Here is a 22,678-nt window from a genome sequence, read left to right on the forward strand (position 1 = left end):
TTTTTGCTCTAAACTTCTAAGTTCATTCCCTACGTAGCCGATGGTCCTGGGTTCGAATCCCGGTAAGGGCATTCATTTGTGTGATGGGCACAGATATTTGTTCCTGAGTCATGGATGTTTTCTATTTATTTAAGGATTTGTTGAGCTTAACGTGTTACTTAGTCAATTTGTGTAATTGTAAGAATGTCCGTATAATATTTATTTATTTATTCCCAGGTTCGGCACCGGTTTCTGCTTCACTGTGGTGTACGCCGCTCTGCTCACGAAGACGAACCGCATCTCCCGCATCTTCAACGCCAGCAAGCATTCGGCCAAGCGGCCTATCCTCATATCGCCTAGCTCGCAGCTCGCGATATGTGCGGGCTTGGTGTCTATACAGGTATGGTGCTCGGGTTTACAAGGCAGTTTAGGACCACCCCACACTAGCGTCTTTTGAGCATCAGCCCTGCATGCTCGGGAGCGCAGATAGGTATATCGTAGTTATTGAATTGTTATTTTTAACAGAACAAAAGTAATCGATGAATTTGATCAAAAATAAGAAAGACATTTTCAGGAGCAATTTTCATGTTAAGGTGGTTCGCTTTTCATACAAAATTCAATCAAAGCTCATTAAGTAACTACACACTATTAGTACATAAATATTTCCGCATTTATCTTCCTTCGAATATTCGTTTGCGCGAAATTAACAGGAAAACAATGTTTCATACAGAAATCATGCAAAAATCATAGTTAAATCTTCATCAATTTTACGTATGTGTGTGTCACAAATGTCGTGTACAGATACATTTGCGACGTTGCCATACCATTTCCGACGTTGCCGGGCTGACCACGGCGCGAATTTGGAGTGCCGTCATGTTTAGTGCAATTTTGTTGACACTTGACGTTTGACAGGTACTTAATTGACCTAAGCGAGAATAAGTACCCGAAGTTCGTCAGCTTAGCTAAGAACTATCATGGCGTGTTATGCAAACAGTCGCTTTTTTGCTTACAAACGAAAGATTCCCGGTTCGATCCCCAGTCATTGTATGCTGGAACATAACTTTTTGTATTTTTGTTACATCTAAATTTCGTATTGTTTTTTTATTTTTATTTAATTTTTCTTATCATCATAAATCGATTGATTAAGTATGGGCTACACGTATTCGTTTATTTTTGACAAAGAAAATTAGAAATTATACTCTACCTAATCTCTCTTATTTTTACAATCAGGACATCTTCACTGCAATAAAAAAGAAATGTATAAAATTTCCTGTGGTTAAAAATAATGGATTTTGTCTATGAATGAAAAACACAATTATTACTATAGTTTGTTTTTTTTAGCATTAGAAATAAGGTAAACAATCTTGACGTGTCTTTTAATTGAAAAACACATTTTAAAAATAAGTTACGGCAAATATGTAACAATTATAAATCAAATACGATCATTTATATTCTTCTGCTTTCATAAGTAATAGTTTTTGATTTTTAAAAAGCGTTTAAATCTGTGTGCCTAGCCAAGATGCCAGTCGTTCGCTCCGTAGCGAACGTTAGGGTAATACCTCTCTCTATCACTCTGCCATATTAATGCGACAGACACGGCTGCGCTTCGGTCGCTACGGAGCGTAAACCATTGGCATCTTGGCTAGGCACCCTGGTCATCTGGAAAGCGAAACACATACGGAACGCGTTTCTATTACTCAATACAGTGGCCAGCTGCAGATTCGGCGGTAATCTTAACTATACCTAAATCTGGGTGCCTAGCCAAGATGCCAGTCGTTCGCTCCGTAGCGAACGTTAGGGTAATACCTCTCTCTATCACTCTGTCATATTAATGCGACAGACACGGTTGCGCTTCGTTTGCTACGGAGCGTACACCATTGGCATCCTGGGTAGGCACCCTGGTCATCTGGAAAGCGAAACACATACGGAACGCGTTTCTATTACCCAATACAGTGGCCAGCTGCAGATTCGGTTTTAAAGTTAACTATACCTAAACCTGGGTGCCTAGCCACGATGCAGGCTAGTAGAGTTCTCTTTCACCTTCAGCAGAACCGGGAGATCCAAACCTACCTACTTTTCATCTAATAATCTAAAGAATCAGTGCATGATTCAAACTTTACCGGTCGCCGTGGTAAGACCTAGGATTTACCATATCGGTGTTGGTAAAAGCCCAAAGTAAACTAGTAAGATTTAACATTTCGGGCTTTTACCGATCGGCATCGGTAAAACCTAGGTTTTGCCGTACTTCGGGCTTTTACAGTAACATATATATAATAATTGCTCGTTTAAAGGTAAGATAACACAAAGGAGAAACAAAAAGAAATTACCTACTCGCACCAGTCTTGAACCCCAATCCTCTTGCACGTATTTCCACGAACATACCGTTACGCTATTGCAACATACTTACGTTGTGTGAAATTGTCTACTACAAGGATCACGGAAACACTGTTTGCATGTGTGAGTAATAGTAGGAAAAAGCGTGACAGCAACACTCCGTCGAATTAAAAAGGTGGTTTTTGCACAATGAAGTATTCAATGTTTATTTTAATAGTTCAATATTTATTTAAAGAGTGCGCGAAACATACTTTTAAGTATACAAATACCATGACCATTTTACAAAAAAATAAAACCTGAAATTTTGCAAAAGTGGTGCCATCTAGCGAGAGTTAAGTTTTGAGTAACCTAGGCGAACCACCTTAATAGCTTTTGTGCAAAAATTGTACCAGTTTTTATTCGTGATTTTTTTCGATCAAGCTTAACACATTCACTGCCCCCGACGCACATGTGCGTTCACCGTTATACAATTTGTTCCTAGGCCACGCCCCCTGGCAGTGAATGCGTTAAGTTATTAAATCAGATTTCAAATCGATGAATTTACTAAAGAACGGCCTCAAGATTGCTATTCGTGTTTTTGGTACCAGTATAATGATCTAAAAAAGCGCTACGATTTTACAAAAATTCTGCTGGCTGAACCTACATTAGGTACCTTAAATCAAACCTGACATTTGACACGACTTGTTAAAAGCCCATGTCTACTGCAGCGCTGGGCAATGCACAAGTGCGATACTTGTCCATAAAACTAGTTATTGCTATAGAAATACGCTTCGTAAAAGGCTTAATTCAATATAAAACTACTAGAAATACGAGTCACTCTTGAATCCGAGTCACTAGTGAATTTGCACGTAGCGTGTGCCGCTAAAAGTGTCCAATATTCTTTCTGGAGTATAAATCGTAGTATACGAAGAGGCGAATGATGAATGGAAGGTATTACACATTCACACTTTCATAAAGTATGGAGATAAGAACTTTAAATTTTAAATTTCGCTGGCAACTGAAAATGCCCGACTATACGTTATACGATGTGTTGTTGTATGTGTGTCCCCTTGCTGTTAAAAAGTTAGACCTCATATTTGGCTTTCACAAATTGTTTAAAGACTTCCCGGTCCACTTGTCAAGGATATAATTTCGTGTTACTTTTATTTTCGACGTTTCAATCCAGCTCAATCAAAACTGATTCGCGATAGTGAGGTGACGAGAGGGGTAGAGAGTTTATTAAAATCCTGTCACGGTCGCCATGAGGTGACGGGAGGGGTAGAGATGTTATTAAATTAAACACATGCGCTCTATCTAATGGTCCGTTTACTACTGAACTACTTACTCAACAATCTGTCTCCCTATACTATACCACAATAGACCCGATAAAATTATGTTATAATGTGTTAGAAACACTAAAGTATTAAACTTATTCCATTTTCCAGGTGCTAATAGTAGTGGTATGGATGATAGTGGCCCCGGCCCGGGCCATGTTCCACTACCCGACGAGAGAAGACAACATGCTGGTATGCGACTCGTACGTGGACGCGTCGTATATGATCGCGTTCTTCTACCCCATCGTGCTCATCCTCGTCTGCACGGTGTACGCTGTGCTCACGCGCAAGATACCGGAGGCTTTTAATGAGAGCAAGCATATCGGTAAGTATTCTTCGCGAATATACTGGCGGCCTAGTCAAGGTGATGATCGCTTGCGCTTCGCCATCAACTCGCTTTGTGTCTCTCTATCACTCTTCCGTACGTGGGCCATGCTGAAAGTTTCTGGATTCTGATATATAAATAAATAAATATATAAATAAATATTATAGGACATTCTTACACAGATTGACTAAGTCCCACAGTAAGCTCAAGAAGGCTTGTGTTGTATGGATACTCAGACAACGATATATATAATATACAAATACTTAAATACATAGAAAACAACCATGACTCAGGAACAAATATCTGTATCATCATACAAATAAATGCCCTTACTGGGATTCGAACCAAGGACCATCGGCTTTGCAGGCAGGGTCACTACCCACTAGGCCAGACCGGTCGTCAAAATATGAGATGACTTATTTTTTCTAAGTGGCCAGTTCCAGGAATTTTCAGTATGCCCTAAGTACCTATTAGTGTGAGAGTGACAGCTGCGTTACGTTCGCTACATAGCGTTAGCGATTGGCATGTTGTCTACGGGGCAAGTTAGGTACGTTCCGTGATTGTTGAGCCATTTAGGTTTCCAGCTAAATTGGACACATCATAGCGTAAGTATTGGACAACTAATTTAGCTGGGACCCTAAGTGGCTCAACAAGCGGTATCGCGGAGAGTAATTTTTTGCGATTAATTGTGTGGTATTCACGCACAGTGACAAATTAATATGCATATTTATGCGCACACACATGTTCTTTACTTAGTGTAAAAAAATATAATTATGTAATTAGAACGGAAAAGGCAAAACCACTTTCACTTCTACTTTCACATTTCTAACTAAGGCACAAAACTAGCTATAGGTCTGTTTAACAAAATATTGGCCAGGAGACAAGTCTACAACAAGTTGTCCAGATTTGACAGAAAACTGTTCTCATGGTTATCCATACTGTATAGAGCCAAATTACAATATTGCTCCGAAACCATTAATTTTCAGTGGACATAAATACTATACATGTAGGTAAAATCGGTAGCTTATAAAATCCTCTATCAATGGCCTTCATTTGCATATTGTACCCTACAATTTTAATATACCTATACTATATAATGACTAGCAAACAAAACACGCTTCACGTTGCATGTTGACTGTTTGAACAATATTTACAAATAATTTTCCCACTTTACGTATGGACACGATAATTGTCCAACTAAACCTACAGACTATAATTTATAAACAGAATGTTCCCGAGATTTGTGAACGGGTTATACCCAATTACTCATATTTCAGCTGACTATCGATTATTGGTTTCAACATAGACTAAAAAAAACAAGACGAACAAAATTGAATAATTTATTCTAGGTAAGTTTTTGACAGCAGTACCAGATGGCGCTGTACGGCGCAAAACTTATCGTAGAAACTGGTTTGGCAAACGCTTTGATACATTTCCTTTGGGAGATGTTGGCGTGCAACAGCAGTGACATTTTTCGTAGCAAATAACTCCACTTTGAAAGTCTTTATATTCCTTTTGACGTGATAACGTCTTATAAATCGATGAACACACCGGTAGCATGCACGAAAACGTGTCACGTTGTGGACAAATCTCCATGGTAACGTTGTAGACAGATCTCCATGGTAACGTTGTGGACAGATCTCCATGGTAACGTTACGTGATGTAATGATAATGTTTTCTTATGACGTTATCACGCAAAATTATCGTCCGTTAACCGACTGTACAGACAACCATATTTTTTACTATGGTTCAGCGAAACCGAGATGGTTAAAATATAGGAAACTATTTGTGTCAATTCTACAAATTGGGATGCGAAATATTGATTTAGTCAGCGGTTATTGGAACAACAAAGGCGCGACCGAAAATTATTGTTTACTTTTAATTAAAGTGAAATAATTGGAGCATGTACTATAGCGGTCTGTGGTGAATCAAACCAAGCTACTATTTGTTTACTGGGCTATAACCGCGAAAATTGAAGTTCGCAAATTGCGGGCATTTTTCTCTGTCACTCTAATTACGCCTTCATTGGAGTAAAAGAGAAAGATCCCCGCAATTTGCGAATTTCGGTTTTCGCGGTAGCCCCTCTGTTTATTTTTATAGAAAGTGGCCCAGACTACTAATTATTACTATACTAGCTTGTGCCCGCGACTTCGTCTGCGTGGAATTTGTTCTAGCAGTTAGAGTAAGTGTAGCGCCTGGATAAAATCTAATGGAAATAATTTTAAGCATAATAAATGCTTCATTGCTTACACCAATTAATAAGCAATTCATAAATAAGTACATATTCTCATTTCTATCCCCCTTTTCCGCTTTACCTACGGATGACTTCCGAATCTTCTGACATAAAAACTATATATCATATGTACTTCCCCGGGACTCAAACTATCTCTAAGCCAAATTTAAACTTTAGACAGGCAGAAAGACGAATAGACAGACACACTTTCGCATTTATGATATTAGTATGGATTATAGTAGGGATAACGCGGTAATAATATAATGCTAGCAAATGGCAGGTTACTTTCTAATCCTGGACATGACCTTAGCCCTATTTTGTCAGTTAACCGCCAGTTTCACTTAACTGTCTGTACCTTAATTAATTTTGCAATATGTAGTTGTGTGGGTGAGTGGTGCAGTTCCTCAATTCTTTGTTGAGTTAGTTTGGTACTATGATAAGTCAGTTGACCGGACCTAAGTCCTGTTGAATTAACCACAAACCACACACTGTTTGTAACCTTGATGATAACCCTTCGCTGGCCTCTACCTAAACCTAAACACGCATCTGTCATTATCTATAGTTAGCAACTTAGCTCGTCTGGATTTTTTTAAATGTGACAAATGTGTCCTTCCGTGCTGTTACGCGATAATAGTCTAAGAAGAACTTTTCTAACTTATTAATTAACAACGATTAGCATTTACAGACTTTTTGTTGCCATTGCCTTGATATCCATTATCATTTCTGGAGACAAACCCAGGGTAGGTCAATAGGACAAGACAAAAGTGTTCTCTTTATATTTGACCGATTACCGAAGCTTAGCGAAGGTCTACGTTGTGACTCGGGCATTTTGCTTTCGTATGTCCTCTACAGGTCACAATTTTTAACCGATTTTCGTGAAACTTTGATAAAAATGTTTAACTCTCGCCTAAAAAAAATTTCGTATTTATGGGTTATACCGGATCAAGTTCAAGGGTTAACCTTGTAATATTATATTGCGGTCTTGCACCGCATCGGATGCATATCGAATTACATCCCAATGACGCGTGCCTGCCATAACATTTTGCTATATAAACTGACCGTCCACTTGTAGGTGATTGTCAGTAAGTAGATATCCGTAAAAATGAACGGGTTCATCTTGATCTGTATTTTATTTTGTGGGGTGCTTGGATTTAGCGAAAGCAGCATAAGAACACGTAGAGGCAGTGAAATTACATTAGAGAGCGTATCTAACGCTTCCAGGTCTGCATCCGATGCTGTTCATACGGCTCATGGAATCATCGATATTAAAAGAGAGTTTGACGCAATAAGAAACGGTAAAAAAGAAACTGAAAGCAAGAGAACACGCCGAGGCAGTGAAATTACAGCAGAGAGTTTAGCCGACGCTTCCAAGTCTGCGTCTGATGCTGTGCGCACAATTCATGAAATCATTGATATTAAAAAAGAATTTGACCAAATAAGAAATGGTAAACTACCTGTCAGCAAGAGAACACGTCGAGGCAGCTTCGGCGAATCACTTACAGAAGATGCGGGCTCTGCGGTCAATAAGGTTACGTCTGGTATAGGCGCATTACTAAAGACGTATGTGTATCAGCCTATCGCTCATGGAAATTTTCAAGAAAGCACAATACGAGGGTACACCATGTTCGACACAAACGAGGGTAAATTTGTATTTGGTACTTTGGATAGTGAGCTAAAGCAGTCATTCAGATCGATCATGAAAGATGGTCACCCTCGCACGGGTGACATAATCTCTTGTAGGATTCCCACAAGCAAGATGGCGGAACATTACATGATGGTCATCAATAAAAAAATTGCCGAAGTCTTTGTTGTAGGAGACAAGTCAACGAACAACGGAGTTATCGGTATCGATTCATACTTAAAGTCGTCGTACATCAATTCAACGGAGTGTCTACATCATCAGAACCGTGTAATTTTAAGAGCTGAACAAATCGATGAAAAAAACGGGAATGATAAGGAAAGCGATGTCAGGTACCAGGAAATACTCGAGCGTCTCGAATGTACCGTAAATAGTAAAACTCCAGGAAAATTTGTTTACGATTTATGGTCTTGCAACTGTCAGGATTTAGTTTTGTACTGGGCGTACGGCTACGCGGAGAATAAGTGTGCAGAAAAAATTGGATGCGTAAAATTGTCACACACTCTTTATCAAATAGCTGCTTATGTTGACGAACATAATGAGCTTCAACAGCCAGAAGATTACTCGAGTCTTTTAGTTATTGGTAAATAAAAAAAAATATTATGGATACCTAATGCACGAATATGTAGAAACTTTTAGTAGACAAAAGTTTATAAAATATATTTGTTTTTTATTTATCCTCCTACTAAATTAAAATGTAGTGTTATTTTAGTAGATGCTTTAATAAATCTCACTGAAAAAATATTTCGTTTATATGTTTAGATCTGGGAAGGTCACCTTATTCTTATGAAGTTCTTAACATTTCGCTTCTGTGAAACATATCATATATTTTATTTTTATTTTTATTTTATTTATTAGGAAAACTTACAGCTTGAGTAACAAGTTAGGTAATAACATAGAAACAGTAAGCCAATTACAAGTTTCCACAGGTAGAAACTGTATAAAGTATATAGCGTGCGAACTTACAAATTTAATAAATAATACTTACTTACAATTATATTTTGCTTAACATGGAGAATAGACTTACACATAAAGTGACCCGTCTTGATTTTGTGTAAGATATATTTATTTGACCGCACGCAGAAATCATAAATCTGTAACATTGAAACGTCCTACCGAAATAAAAATCGAAAAGATTAATAAAGCGTAATAACAACATATAAGTAGGCGGGTATTGTAAAGAACCTTTGGAGCAATCAACGGAACCTTTACAGTCATTTTACTTAAACTTTTACATTAGGTACTTTGAACTCCCCCATCCCAGTCAAAGGGAAAGATAATTTTTTGATTCATTCTAGAAGTGGAATCCAATACATGATAAGCATGTTGTAATAGATAAATAATAAATAAATAAATATTATAGCACAATTTTACACAGATCAACCTAGTCCCACAGTAAGCTCAATAAGGCTTGTGTTGTGGGTGCTAGACGACGATATATATAATATACACATATATAATACTTATATACATAGAAAACATCCATAACTCAGGAACAAATATTTGTGATGAACACACAAATAACTTACCAGGATTCGAACCCGGGACCTCCTGCTTCGGAGGCAGGGTCACTACTGACTAGGCTAGGAGGCCGCTAGATTTATATGAATATAAGTGAAAGCTCAAAGAAAGTTCTCCCGACCTAGGTGGCCTATTCTTACGCTCCAGATTAATTTCGGTCACCCAGACATATTATATCCTAAATACAAAGGCTCGACAATAAGTCGCAAAATCAGAATCCTAAGCTCCTCAAGCCTTATTACTCCCAACAGTCCCAACTCAATCAGACCCCGCATGTCAACAATTCGCATTGTCTCAATCACATCAGTGCCGCGACCCCCGTGTCAACAACGCATTGTCCCACACAATGATGTCGAACAATGGGCACGACTGGCTCATCGCTTATCGACTTCATTATGCTTTAGAATCTATAGACAGATTAGAGACTAGGCTCTGATAAGCATCAGGTTTCGACATTTGCTTGTCAAAATCATTTAAGTAGGTAAACTTCTCATAATGTAAACCTTAGTATGCCGTTTAACTATTAATAAAACCGGCCAAGAGCGAGTCGAACTCGCGCACGAAGGGTTCCCGTACCATTACGTTTGTTGTATGGGAACCCCACTTAAATATCTATTTTAGTCTGTTTTTAGTATGTGTTGTTATAGCGGCAACAAAATTACATTTAGATTCGAAATGTGAAGCTATAACACTTCATGAGAAAACAGACAGACGGAACGAGGTGTCTTAGTAATAGGGTGTATTTACCTTTCGGGTACGGAACCCTAAAAAGGTACCCGTTCGTGAAGTACGTTGTACGCACAACATAATATATTACATAGTGAGCATATACATACATAGACAATCAAATAGCTAGTCGAAGCAAAAGCCACGAAGAACAAAGCTATTCAGCTCGCCGGGCGACCGTTCTAATTGGGCCCGCATTCTCCGATCAATATTCAACACCAATACAATATCAATTCAATATCAGATCTATGCCCACCGGGATCCCATCCATCGTCTATGCTATTTTCCGGATTGGTCCGGTTTGACGACCGGTTTGGCCTAGTGGGCAGTGACCCTGCCTGCGAAGGTTCGAATCCCGGTAATGGCATTTATTTGTGTGATGAACACAGATATTTGTTCCTGAGTCGTGGATCTATGAGTATTTATCTATATGTATAAGTATGTTTATATCGTCGCCTAGTACCCGTAGTACAAGCTATGCTTAGTTTGGGACTAGGTCGATCTGTGTGAGGTGCCCTCAATTTTATTAACTGGTTCACTCGCACACATGTAATTGTGCTGACTCATAGAGCGAGAAGCGCACACCTTTAAAAACGATTTTGATATCAATCTAACACATCAAATGCACATTCGAGAATAAGGCAATGGCGAGACTTCTAGGACTGTTGGTTCAGGAGGTTCATAATTACTATCGGCTCTTCTCGAACTCTGCTGTCTCAACCTGACATTGCGATTCTTGGGACAATATAGATAGCATTGACACAGTATAATAAAGAGTACTAACGTACAGTATGGACACTCCCTGCATCCCGTTGAAAGTGCCGCCCACCCGCTCTCGGTTACCTCACAGTTACCGGCTGGCAAGGACGCGACGACGCGGTGCGCAGAGCGGAGGCCACGTAAAATATTCAAATATTTACAAAACCTATCAGATCACACTAAAAACAACACAATATCTATATGAACAAAAAATCATGTTTTCAACTTACGTAATATTTTGGTGGCCTGATTTCCTTACAAAAAATTTGTTACTTCGTTTATACTGATTCATAAATTTAATTTTTAAGAAAAAAAAACCGACTTCCATGGGGGCCGATGAAAGATTATTGTAGATGGTACACTATGTAGAAAAGGAGGTAAAACCACCCACTTTTCTACTAGCATTTCGCTTCTGTATAATGGCTCCTCTACAGGATGGGCCAACGCCGGCCACTCCAAGGGACGCATTTATGCGTTAGAGGGAGCAAGTGATATTGCTATCTCATTCTACCGCATGGCTGCGTCCCTTGGAGGGGCCGGCGTTGGCCCATCGTGAAGAGGAGCCATGAGGGTCGTAGTTCTAGCCTAACCTAACCCACTCCTCAGATAGAAGTTCGGTTCTGTGCGGATCGCAGTTCGAACCTAATCAAACCCACTTTTCAAGTAGCATTTCGTTTCTGTAAGGCTCGCAGTTCTAACCTAACCTAATCCTTGTTCGGCTCTGTGAGGATCGCAGTTCAAACCTAACCTAACCCACTTAATGGCGCATGCCGTGCGGTGTACGGGGGTTTAAGCGGGAGGGGCTAGTAAGATTGGCATCATCGTACTTTATACGTACATTAATTTTATGGTAGGTAATCATAGTTGATTATTTAGTTAAGGTATCATAGTGGTTTTCTGGGTCAAGGTCCGGGTTCGAGTCCGGGTCCGAGTCCGGGTCCGAGTCCGGGTCCGAGTCCGGGTCCGAGTCCGGGTCCGGGTCCGAGTCCGGGTCCGAGTCCGGGTCCGAGTCCGGGTCCGAGTCCGGGTCCGAGTTCGGGTCCGAGTCCGGGACCGAGTCCGGGTCCGAGTCCGGGTCCGTGTCCGGGTCCGAGACCGGGTCCGAGTCCGGATCCGAGTCCGGGTCCGAGTCCGGTTCCGAGTCCGGGTCCGAATCCGGATCCGAGTCCAGGTCCGGGTCCGAACCGGATCCGGGTATGAGTCCGAGTCCGGGTCCCAGTCCAAGTCAAAATCGAAATTCGTAATCACCGAACGTGTACCATGCGTCATTGAAGAGTTCTGTTCTGGTCATCATCAGCAGTTCCACTTCATCAAATGCGACAGTTTTTAATGTAAATGCTTGATTTTATGATGAAAATACAAAAAAATCTATACGTATGCCTTTAATATTTGAGGAGTTCCCTCGATTCCTTATGGATCCCATCATCAGAACTCGAGCTTGACAAAAATGTGGCTTAAAAACTTAACTTGCTTAACGAACATAACGAAAAGGAAAAATCGCCAACCGTGAACTATGCGTCGTTGAAGAGTTCTGTTCTGATCATCATCAGCAGTTCCACTTCATCAAATGCAACAGTTTTTAATGAAAATGCTTGATTTTCTGATGTAAATACAAAAATCTCTATACGCATGCCTTTAAGATTTGAGGAGTTCCCTTGATTCCTCATGGATCCCATCATCAGAACTCGAGCTTGACAAAAATGTGGCTTAAAAACTTAACTTGCTTAACAAACATAACGAAGAGGACAAATCGCCAACCGTGAACTATGCGTCGTTAAAGAGTTCCGTTCTGATCATCATCAGCAGTTCCACTTCATCAAATGTCACTTTTTTGGGTGTATATGCTTGATTTGTTGATAAAAACCTAAAAATCACTAATCACCCGAGGCAATGATGAGGACTGTGGTAGTACCAATTGTCAAGGATAAGGGTGGTGATGTAGGTGATAAAAACAACTACAGACCGATCTCGCTAGCGACAGTGGTAGCTAAAGTGCTGGACAGTCTGCTTGGTACACAATTGGACAAGTACCTTGATATACATCAAAATCAATTCGCTTTCAGGCCTGGACTCTCTACGGAAACTGCCATATTGTGTCTTAAGGAGACTGTCAAGCACTACACAGAGAGAGGCACATGTATTTATGCATGCTTCCTTGACTTATCGAAGGCGTTTGACCTCGTCAACTACGACGTCCTCTGGCGGAAGTTAAGGAACACGAAAATGCCGGTTGAGCTGTGTAGAATGTTTAAATACTGGTACCTAAACCAGAGGAATGTAGTACGATGGTCAAGCGCTTATTCGGAGCCATACAGGTTGGAGTGTGGGGTGAGGCAGGGAGGGGTGACCTCGCCCAAGCTCTTCAACCTGTATATCAACGCACTTTTAGAGGAGCTCAGCAGCACTACTGTCGGATGCCACATTGGCGATACTTGTCTGAATAACATAAGCTATGCAGACGATATGGTGCTGCTGAGTGCCTCTCCTTGTGGTTTGGCGAAGCTCATAAATATATGTGAGAAATATGCAATCAGTCACGGTTTGACATATAATGTCAAGAAATCTGAATGCATGGTCTTTCAAGTTAGAGGTAAAAAACTACCACCAGTACCTCCTATTAAGTTAAACGGAACTCCACTTAATAGGGTGGACCGTTTCAAATACCTTGGGCATGTAGTAACCTCTGACTTGAAAGATGATGCTGACATTGAAAGGGAACGGAGAGCGTTGTGTGTTAGAGCGAATATGGTGGCCCGCAGATTTGTTAGTTGCTCCACTGAGGTGAAAAAGACTCTTTTTAGAGCTTTCTGTACTACCTTTTACACTGCTAATCTGTGGGCGTGCTATACGCAAAAGCAGTACAACGCTCTTCGTATACAATATAATAATGCCTTCAGGGTGCTGATGGGACTACCTCGTTTTTGTAGTGCGTCGGGGATGTTCGCGGAGGCCAGAGTAGACTGTTTCTACACCACAATGAGGAAACGCTGCACATCCCTGGTGCGCAGAGTGCGGGCTAGTGCCAACGGCATCTTGAGGGCGTTCGCAGAGAGGTTTGACTGCCAGTACCTGAATCACTGTCATATGATTCACGTGCTGGTGTCCAAGCCTCTCTAAGGCTCTTATTGTTTGTTGTGTTAGTATGTATAAGTTAGAATATAATGCTTTAATTTAATTTATTATAATTTATTTTTATTTTAATGTAAATTTAGTCAATTTAATTTTAATCTTAATTTTCATTATAATATGTCAATGAATATGATCCTAAGTTGGTCGAAATAAACGATTTTATTTATTATTTATTATTATTACTATATGTAGGCCTTTAAGATTTGAGGAGTTCCCTCGATTCCTCATGGATCCCATCATCAGAACTGGGTTTTGACAAAAACGGGACCAATCTGTATGCATATACATTCAATCAAAAAAAGAATTTTCAAAATCGATCCAGTAATGACGGAGATATGGAGTAACAAACATAAAAAATAAAAAAAAAAAATAAAAAAAAATAAAAATAATAAAAAAAAACATACAACCGAATTGATAACCTCCTCCTTTGGGATTTGGAAGTCGGTTAAAAATAGGAAACTATTGTATACTTAAATCGAGCTTAGATACCCACCTTACAGCATAATACGATTCTTATTTAAGTATTCCTAATTCGTGCAATGAGTTTTGAGTCACTGAGGTCATCGAACTTGACAACAAAATGGCGAGAACCCTCGCACGTCTTATCTCACTCACACAAGCAAAGTACGCGTTCACCTACACGAGCTTAGCTGTGCGCGTAGGAACGCGTTTGTTTCATACATTTAATCGCCAGTGTCCGGGGTGTGGCATTGATTTCTATCTGTACGAATTATCCGCAAATAGTTATTTAATTGAAACGCACATACACATTACTGTCATCACTCATATGATTCCATTCTTACCCACACTATACACAGTATTAAGCATCTGCGTACAGTAAGGAATAACCGAGTTCAGGCCGCGTAGCCAAGATGCCAATCGCTTACGCTCCGTAGCGATCGAAACGCAACTGTCACTGTCACACTAATATGGAAGAGTGATAGAGAGACATAATGCTTTTCGTTGTCGAAGCGATAGCGATTGTAACTTTGGCTAGGCCAGCAGGATGACTCAAGCTAGACCGGGCTGGGGCCCGGCGCGGCGCTTCCTTTTCTATGGAAAGCACCACGTGATCACCGATCAGCCGTCATAGAAAATGACATGCCGAACATCTCGGCCCGGGCACGGCTCTGTATAGCATGAGTCATCCTTTAAGTATACAATTTTAGTAGACTATGGATGATACAGTTTGGGCAGTTAGCTACCTACACATTTTACCAGCGCCGAAGTCCCAAATCACAATAAGCAATTATCGCTACCAACGTAGAACAACAGTTCTCTAGCACAGAACATAACGTAGAATGAAATAGAAAAATTCTTCTCACCGTCGGAAATGCTCAGTTGGCTAGAGCGACTGAAATTTATAACATCGTATTTTTTTTCCCTGTGTGTATTGTATCTTGTACTTACTACATTCATGTAATAAAAGCCATTTTATTCCAGGGTTCACCATGTACACGACATGCGTGATCTGGCTAGCCTTCGTGCCTCTCTACTTCGGGACCGCGAGCCACGTGCCCCTGCGAGTCACCAGCATGGCTGTCACCATATCGCTTAGTGCCAGCGTCACCCTCGTCTGCCTGTTTTCACCTAAGGTACGACTACTGCACCTTACGGTACCTTACTTTGCTTATCAAATTTGTCATAAGAATTCTTTCATTCTTTGCCAAACATCCAAGGACAACTTGTAATTTGTAATTGTTTATTATAAATGATTCCCAATAATAATAAACTCAGCCCTTTTATACGTCTTACCTACTACTCTTGCACGAAACGAATTAGGCTATAGTCCCTGATATTGCATTCGAACTAAATACAGAATTAGCCATAATATCCAGAGCTCCATAAAATTACACATCTTTGATTGATTTTACAACCCGTTTGCTTGCCTGCAACTCTTCAGGAGGCACCCCGCATACAATAATAAAGACATTATAAATAGCTCTAAACTTTTTTCTCGAGCTAGTTCTCCCTCATTACGTCGTTGTACAAAGTGTAAGCTTGAATTAACTAACGCATCATCATCATCATCATTCTAGCCTTCAGTCGCCCACTGCTGAGCATAGGCCTCTCTGCGTGTACGCCACTTATCCCGGTCCTGGGCTAGTCTCATCCAAAAGTGCCCCGCAATTTTCCGAATGTCATCCACCCAACTAGCTAACGGACGCCAGGCGCTTCTTTCATCCAAAAGCGGCCACCAATCCTTCAACCTTTTGGTCCACCTGCCAGCACTCTGCCTAAGTATTAAACTAACGCATAACACTGGCTAAGATTCAATGACTCTATGATTTGATATTGTGTGTTCCAGTTGTACATAATCCTGATCCGGCCCGAGCGCAACGTGCGCCAGAGCATCATGCCGGTCCGCTACAGCAGAAAACCGGCGCCCGCGCATGCCGTGCCCCGCTCGGCGAGCAAGCGTAAGTGTGACCTCTGTTATCAGAAATAACGAAGTCGAATGCATGAAAAACCACAACTGTCACTGAATGGTCAATGATAGCAAAAAGAATAGATAGTATAGAGGGGTCCTGTCATAGTAAATCTTGTAGTCACTGTAAATTTACTGCCATCTATCGACAAACGACTATAACTCAAAATAAACACTTTGATCCATGTTCATTCACTGATATCTATGTGTTAAAATTGTTAAATATGAAACGGTGTCGTCACGCCATCTAGCCGAGAATAAGCTAAAGGTGTGTGCACCATCTATCCGAGAATGACTTTTTCTTGATTTCCAAGGCACGTTTTTTTCTTAGACTTTATTCATCTTAAAACGTTCAGCCACTTAGCGAATAGCGTTTTATCCTTCCGTCACAAAAAACCTACCGGCTGCGCCATTTAGTTTTGTCGTTTTAATATTACTCCAGTTGGAGAAACGCCTTCGAACGTATCCACCTGTAGGTACTGATCAATATTAGACCACGGCCGTTTTGCCTCAAGTCAGCAACACGAAATAGATATATAAATATATTTTATATATACATGTATTTTAAATCAATTAATACTTTTTAATTACAAAATGAAATGTAAATAGATACAGAAATTTAAACTTATAACTAGGTAAATATAAAAATTAAGGGTATTATATGCTATTAGGCCATAGGTACCCGGCTAAATGTACCTAGCAATCTGCTGGCGTTTCCCCTTTGCACGGCTAGCGAAATACGCTGGATTAAAAATGCGCCGGACCTGGGGTCGCCACTTTTCTCTCGTAGGCGTTGACCTAACTTTCTAATAAACTTTTTAGCATCAGAACACCAAGGCCCGCTGGTTTCTAAGGCTACTGGTACATTATAAAATTTATTATTATATATTACACTAAACTTAATATTGGCCATATGGTCATTCGTCAATTACTGGCCACTGTTTAATAACTGGCCAAGTGGCCACCTTATACTAAAAGTCAATTCTATTCACCTAAACAAAATTTTGAAGTATAAAGTGGCTATTCTGAATTCTGTTTATAAATAGATAAATACAAACCATTTTTAGTTTATGGTGACCAGAAGTCGACGATTTATCCTATTATATACTATTAAAAAGGCATTTCATAACAGTGAGGTAAACAAAGTACCTAAGTATTTATTTTTCACATTGCAGGAGCAATATGTGCCGACAAGGAAACCCAGACGGAACCAGCAGACTTCACCAAGCTAGCCAACGGTCAAACGTGCCAACTAGTCGACAAAGAACAGAAAGAGAAAGAAGACAAAATTAGTAACGTCAAGATAATTAATAACAAGCCAGAGGCGTTATAGCAACGAAAGTCAACGAAATCATTGAACGAGTACCCTAGAGTAAATAATAACGATGTTTTAAAGAGGAGATCGTGTTCTTGCAAGGGCAGGTCACGGAAACCGGTTGTTGTATAAATTGTTTTTTTCTTTACACCTTTAAAAATGAAAAAAAAATGTAATTACCTACTAACCACACATAGACCACCTGTAATTGTCATGGTTAAAACAGTGTGGGGCACAAGTACATATTAGCTTTTTAAAGAATTTCGGACTATTCCATCTTATAATTAACAGTCTATCTACCTACATAATGTAGGTACCTACTCTTCTGCTACATAACCAATCGGAGTGTAATGTCTAAAAATAGCGTAATTGAGATTTTAAACCCTCTTGGATTCCTTAAAAACTTGTTTGTTGACAGCTGTCACCGTACCTCATCTATGTGAAAAATACTATAATTTGTCATCTATCTATTGATCAACCTATAAATCTATACTTACTATCTTTACCTTCGTCAATCCTTCGAATTCTCCTATGTTTTTTATCCTTACTAGCCATACGTACTATATAATATTATTATATTATAAATGCGAAGGTGTGTCTGTCTGTTACCTCTTCATGCTTAAAAACCGTTGAACTGATTTAAACAAAATTACGTATGGAGATAGTTTGGGCCCCAAGAAAGGACATAGGTTAGTTTTGTCAATAATCATCATCATTCCACGCAGACGAAGCAGAAGCTAAAAATAAATATTAAAAGTAACTGTCCGTCTGTTTATCTAAATACCTCTTCACACTTTAGACCGCTCAACCAATTTAGATGAAGTTTAGTATGCAGATATTTTTTAGGCCGGGGAAGAACATAGGATAGTTTTTAAGGTTCCGTAGGTACCCAATGGGTAAAATTGGGACCCTATTACCAAGACTCTACTGTCCGTCTGTCCGTCTATGCGTCTATCCATCCGTCTGTCTGTCACCAGGCTATAAATCATGAACCGTGATAACTAGACAGTTGAAATTTTCAGAGATGATGTATTTCTGTTGCCGCTGTAACAACAAATACTAATAAAAACAAGATAAAATAAATATTTATGTGGGGCTCCCATTCAATAAACGTGATTTACCGTTTTTTTCGTAACGGTACGGAATCCTTCGTGCGCGAGTCCGACTCGCAGTTGCCGGGTTTTTATCAATCATCATCATCATTCCACGCAGACGAAGTCACGGGCAGAAGCTATACTTATTAAATAAATACTACATAATCTTCCTACTGTTTAATAATAAGAATAAGTAATACCTACCTATACCTATACGAAATATATTAATGTAATTTTTATCGTGTATATATAAAAGAAACGCTTCCATATTTAAATCATTCAAATATTTAACGAATATTATTATAAATGTACAGTTTTTATATCATATCACATTTATTAAGTGTAAAAATCTTGTAAATACTATGTTTAATACATAAACCGATTGTAAATATACCTGTATCTCAAAGACAAATAGTGATAATTGTATATAATTGTCTAAACTGTAAAACGTAATTCAAGACCAAAAAAAGTATTGTAATGTTGCCACTTTTACTAGCGCGTCTTGTATTTATGTAAAAATAAGTAAATAAAAGTACTTTTTTAAATCGTAGGAGTAAAATTACTAATGTATAAATTATCTTAGCGTGATTATTTATCAAAAGGAATTTACTATTTTACAAACAAATTATTGCAGGGGCAACATTGTCTTCCTTTTTTTGGTCTTGAATTACGTTTTGCAGTATAAGCTACCGTTTACCAAAATTAAGTGTAATGAAAACCTATATTAGGTAGGTATGTATTACAAATAAAATAATAGATAAGTTTAAAGGATAGTGTATATGAGTTGAGCTCTGAGCCAGGACAGTAGGCGCTAAGTGTATTTTTAAGCGACTTCCTTTCCCGTGAGGAGGTTCTGTATTCGGTTATTTAATAATTAATTATTTTAAGTATAAAAAGAATAAACTTAGGCGGTTATCGTCAGTGTGTAAATCTTAAATATTATTATACAGGGTGGAAAGATAAGTCGGGCCCTGGAGGGAAACTAACTTAAATCCTTAAGCTGGCTTCCCAGTAGTTACCACCAATATTGAACTCTAACAAAATTTTGGTGGTAACTACTGGGAAAAATAATTCCCAGTATACACAAAGATATCTATCTATACATTCACTCTAACCACTAACGCCTTGACCATAGAGGTGTGTTCAGATATTTCAGATATTTGTGACCACCTTCGCCGCTCTGATACATCTGATGGAGAGGAGACTGTAAAGTGTTTTGTCATAAAGTTAAATTCAACGCCATCTGTCTGACTCGAGGTGCACTTTCAAAAGTCTGGGCTCCTGGGGCAGTAGCCAAAACTTTTAAACCTAAACCCCAAAACTACGAGTATATAGGTATACCTACATATATTGACTTCACATTACTCGCGATACATTTCACAGCTAAATGTCTATGAATTTTACATATCATACATATTTAAATTGGTTCTCTTAAAAACCTCTAATGATTTCAATGAAACTCACAAGACGTAAACTTTATTTCTGAAGAAGAAGAAAATACTTACGTAAGGACTGCACCTAATCATTTATTCGCCCATAGAAATTGCTCAAACTGTAACTACATCCCTTAAACAGCACTATATTTAAGATGTTCTCTAGTTATTTGTTATATGTATAACTTAGTTACTACTGTCTTTAGCTCAACTCGTATATGCAAGATATGGAATACGATAATTTAAGAAAATAAAGGGCGTTGATGTTTTCATGTTTGTTTTCATTACCGAACTGTCCCTTAAGGGCTCTACAGACGTCATCGATAATTGCATGCGATTTTCAATTCTTTAGGATGTTATTCCCTCTGATCAATATCTTGTTCCAATGTGCATTGCGTCTCACTCTCTCATTAAGCTAAATGTGATACCCAAATACAAATTTTGACCAACATATTGGACAGATGGAATACCACCCATACCAACTACTGAGGTGCCTCATACAATCTATCGGACAAATACCGGAATGTTGACAAATCGCATGCGATGTCGGTGAGGGTTGTAAAGCCCATTACACAAACCCTCCTTTTTGCTTTTCTTTATATGATATGAAACCCATAAATGTTCTATAAACCAAGTTTCATACGGAACACTAAAATTTCATTGATTTGATTTCAATTGTGTAACGAAAATTCTCTTATAAACGCTGGCGTAAGTATTTTCAGTTGCCAGTAAAACTGTATACGAATTTTATAAAACGAAGACAATGCCGTATCGAAACGTTTCAATCCGTGCAGTGAACAGGTAGTGAATTTTAATTAGTTAATTTAAATTTTCAATACCTACTGATGCGGACTGTCGTTCAAGCATAACAAAGATAATTGTGTACCTACTTAAAATGTCATATCACAGGGCAATCATTATTAGAGTTTCATATATACCCTTCTTCTTCCTCAGTCCCTCATTGCTGAGGATCGCGACCATGTATGCTCCGTCTCCATAGTGAGCGGTCTCTCCATAAATGCTCCATCTTCATAGTGCTGAAGAAAATTCCGCACAAAGCAGCTTGATCGGTAGAGATGTGCCTCACCCAAGGCAATGCGGGCGAGGCACATCTACAGAGACTGAGGTGCTTCACATGACAATTTCCTTGCGAGGTGGCTTGTTCTGTGTAGACCAATAATTACTTTCATCAGCAAAAGAATTGAAATGATTATCAGCCTTAGCAATCTTTAATTTATACCTTTAGGTAACCTACCAACATCCTTTTCATATTCAGCTGGCCCATACAGAATAAGCTGCCTTGCAAGGAAGTTGCCGTGGAAAGCAGCTCAGTCTGTGTACTCAACTAAGGCACTAGGGCCTTGTATGTAGTTGTCTTGGGTGAGGCATGTCTACTCAATCTGAGCTGCATAACACTCACAAGGCGGCTTATTTCATGTGGACCTACCTATTGGAGCAATACTGGTAACTTTAACACATTCATTACCACTAATAGTCCGGGAGCCGGCTGCATGAAACAAACCTCATCAAAAAATAGAATATACCTACCCTGTAGAGGTACCTGACATTTAGTAGATTCCAACGCACTTGGTCGGCCTAGGCTTAACCTGGCAGATTTTGTACAAATGGCAAAAACGTTGGACAAAAAATCATCAAAAAAAACCTCATCGAAAAATAGAATGAAACTTGTATGGTAGGATACCTGACCTTGAGGACAGTAAAAAAAAAGTGGTCGGCCTCACCTTAGCCTGGCAGTTTTTGCAGTCCGACCAGATTTATTGGGTCACGTGAGAGCTACAATTTACCTCATCGAAAAATAGAATGAAACAATCGGATTATAATAGCTAAAATAAGCCTGTTGACGTATGTCTTGGTCGGCCTCACCTTAACCTGGCAGTTTTTGCAGTCCGACCAGATTTATAAAAAAATCATCAAAAAATTTTTATCGATAAATCGTATGAAACTTGTATGGTACGATAGCTGCGTTTGAGGACAGTAAAAAAAAAATGGTCGGCCAAATCCTGTGTTTGCAGGTTCCTGTGTCCGACCAATTTTGTGGTACCACGTGAGAGCTACAATTTACCTCATCGAAAAATAGAATGAAACAAACGGATTATAATAGCTTAAATAAGCCTGTTGACGTATGTCTTGGTCGGCCTCACCTTAACCTGGCAGATTTTGCAGTCCGGCCAAATTTATAAAAAAATCATCAAAAAATTTTTATCGAAAAATCGTATGAAACTTGTATGGTACGATAGCTGCCTTTGAGGACAGTAAAAAAAAAGTGGTCGGCCAAATCCTGTGTTTGCAGGTTCCTGTGTCCGACCAATTTTGTGGTACCACGTGAGAGCTACAATTTACCTCATCGAAAAATAGAATGAAACAAACGGATTATAATAGCTTAAATAAGCCTGTTGACGTATGTCTTGGTCGGCCTCACCTTAACCTGG

At 39.2% G+C, this 22,678-nt stretch overlaps 1 protein-coding gene across 1 annotated transcript in view; it reads left to right on the plus strand.

The window, feature by feature from the left end:
• The window catches only part of LOC134670351 (metabotropic glutamate receptor 2-like), a 274,915-nt gene extending 255,859 nt beyond the window's left edge, over positions 1-19,056 (plus strand). Inside the window, exons 13-17 of the mRNA XM_063528169.1 lie at positions 217-379; positions 3,738-3,951; positions 15,402-15,553; positions 16,267-16,378; positions 17,562-19,056. Of these exons, the coding sequence (XP_063384239.1) occupies positions 217-379; positions 3,738-3,951; positions 15,402-15,553; positions 16,267-16,378; positions 17,562-17,719 (799 nt within the window). The 3' untranslated portion in view covers positions 17,720-19,056. The remainder of the gene's footprint in view (positions 1-216; positions 380-3,737; positions 3,952-15,401; positions 15,554-16,266; positions 16,379-17,561) is intronic.
• Positions 19,057-22,678: the final 3,622 nt, after the last annotated feature.

This window comes from Cydia fagiglandana, chromosome 13 (genome assembly GCF_963556715.1).
Source record: "Cydia fagiglandana chromosome 13, ilCydFagi1.1, whole genome shotgun sequence".
NCBI lineage: Eukaryota > Metazoa > Arthropoda > Insecta > Lepidoptera > Tortricidae > Cydia > Cydia fagiglandana.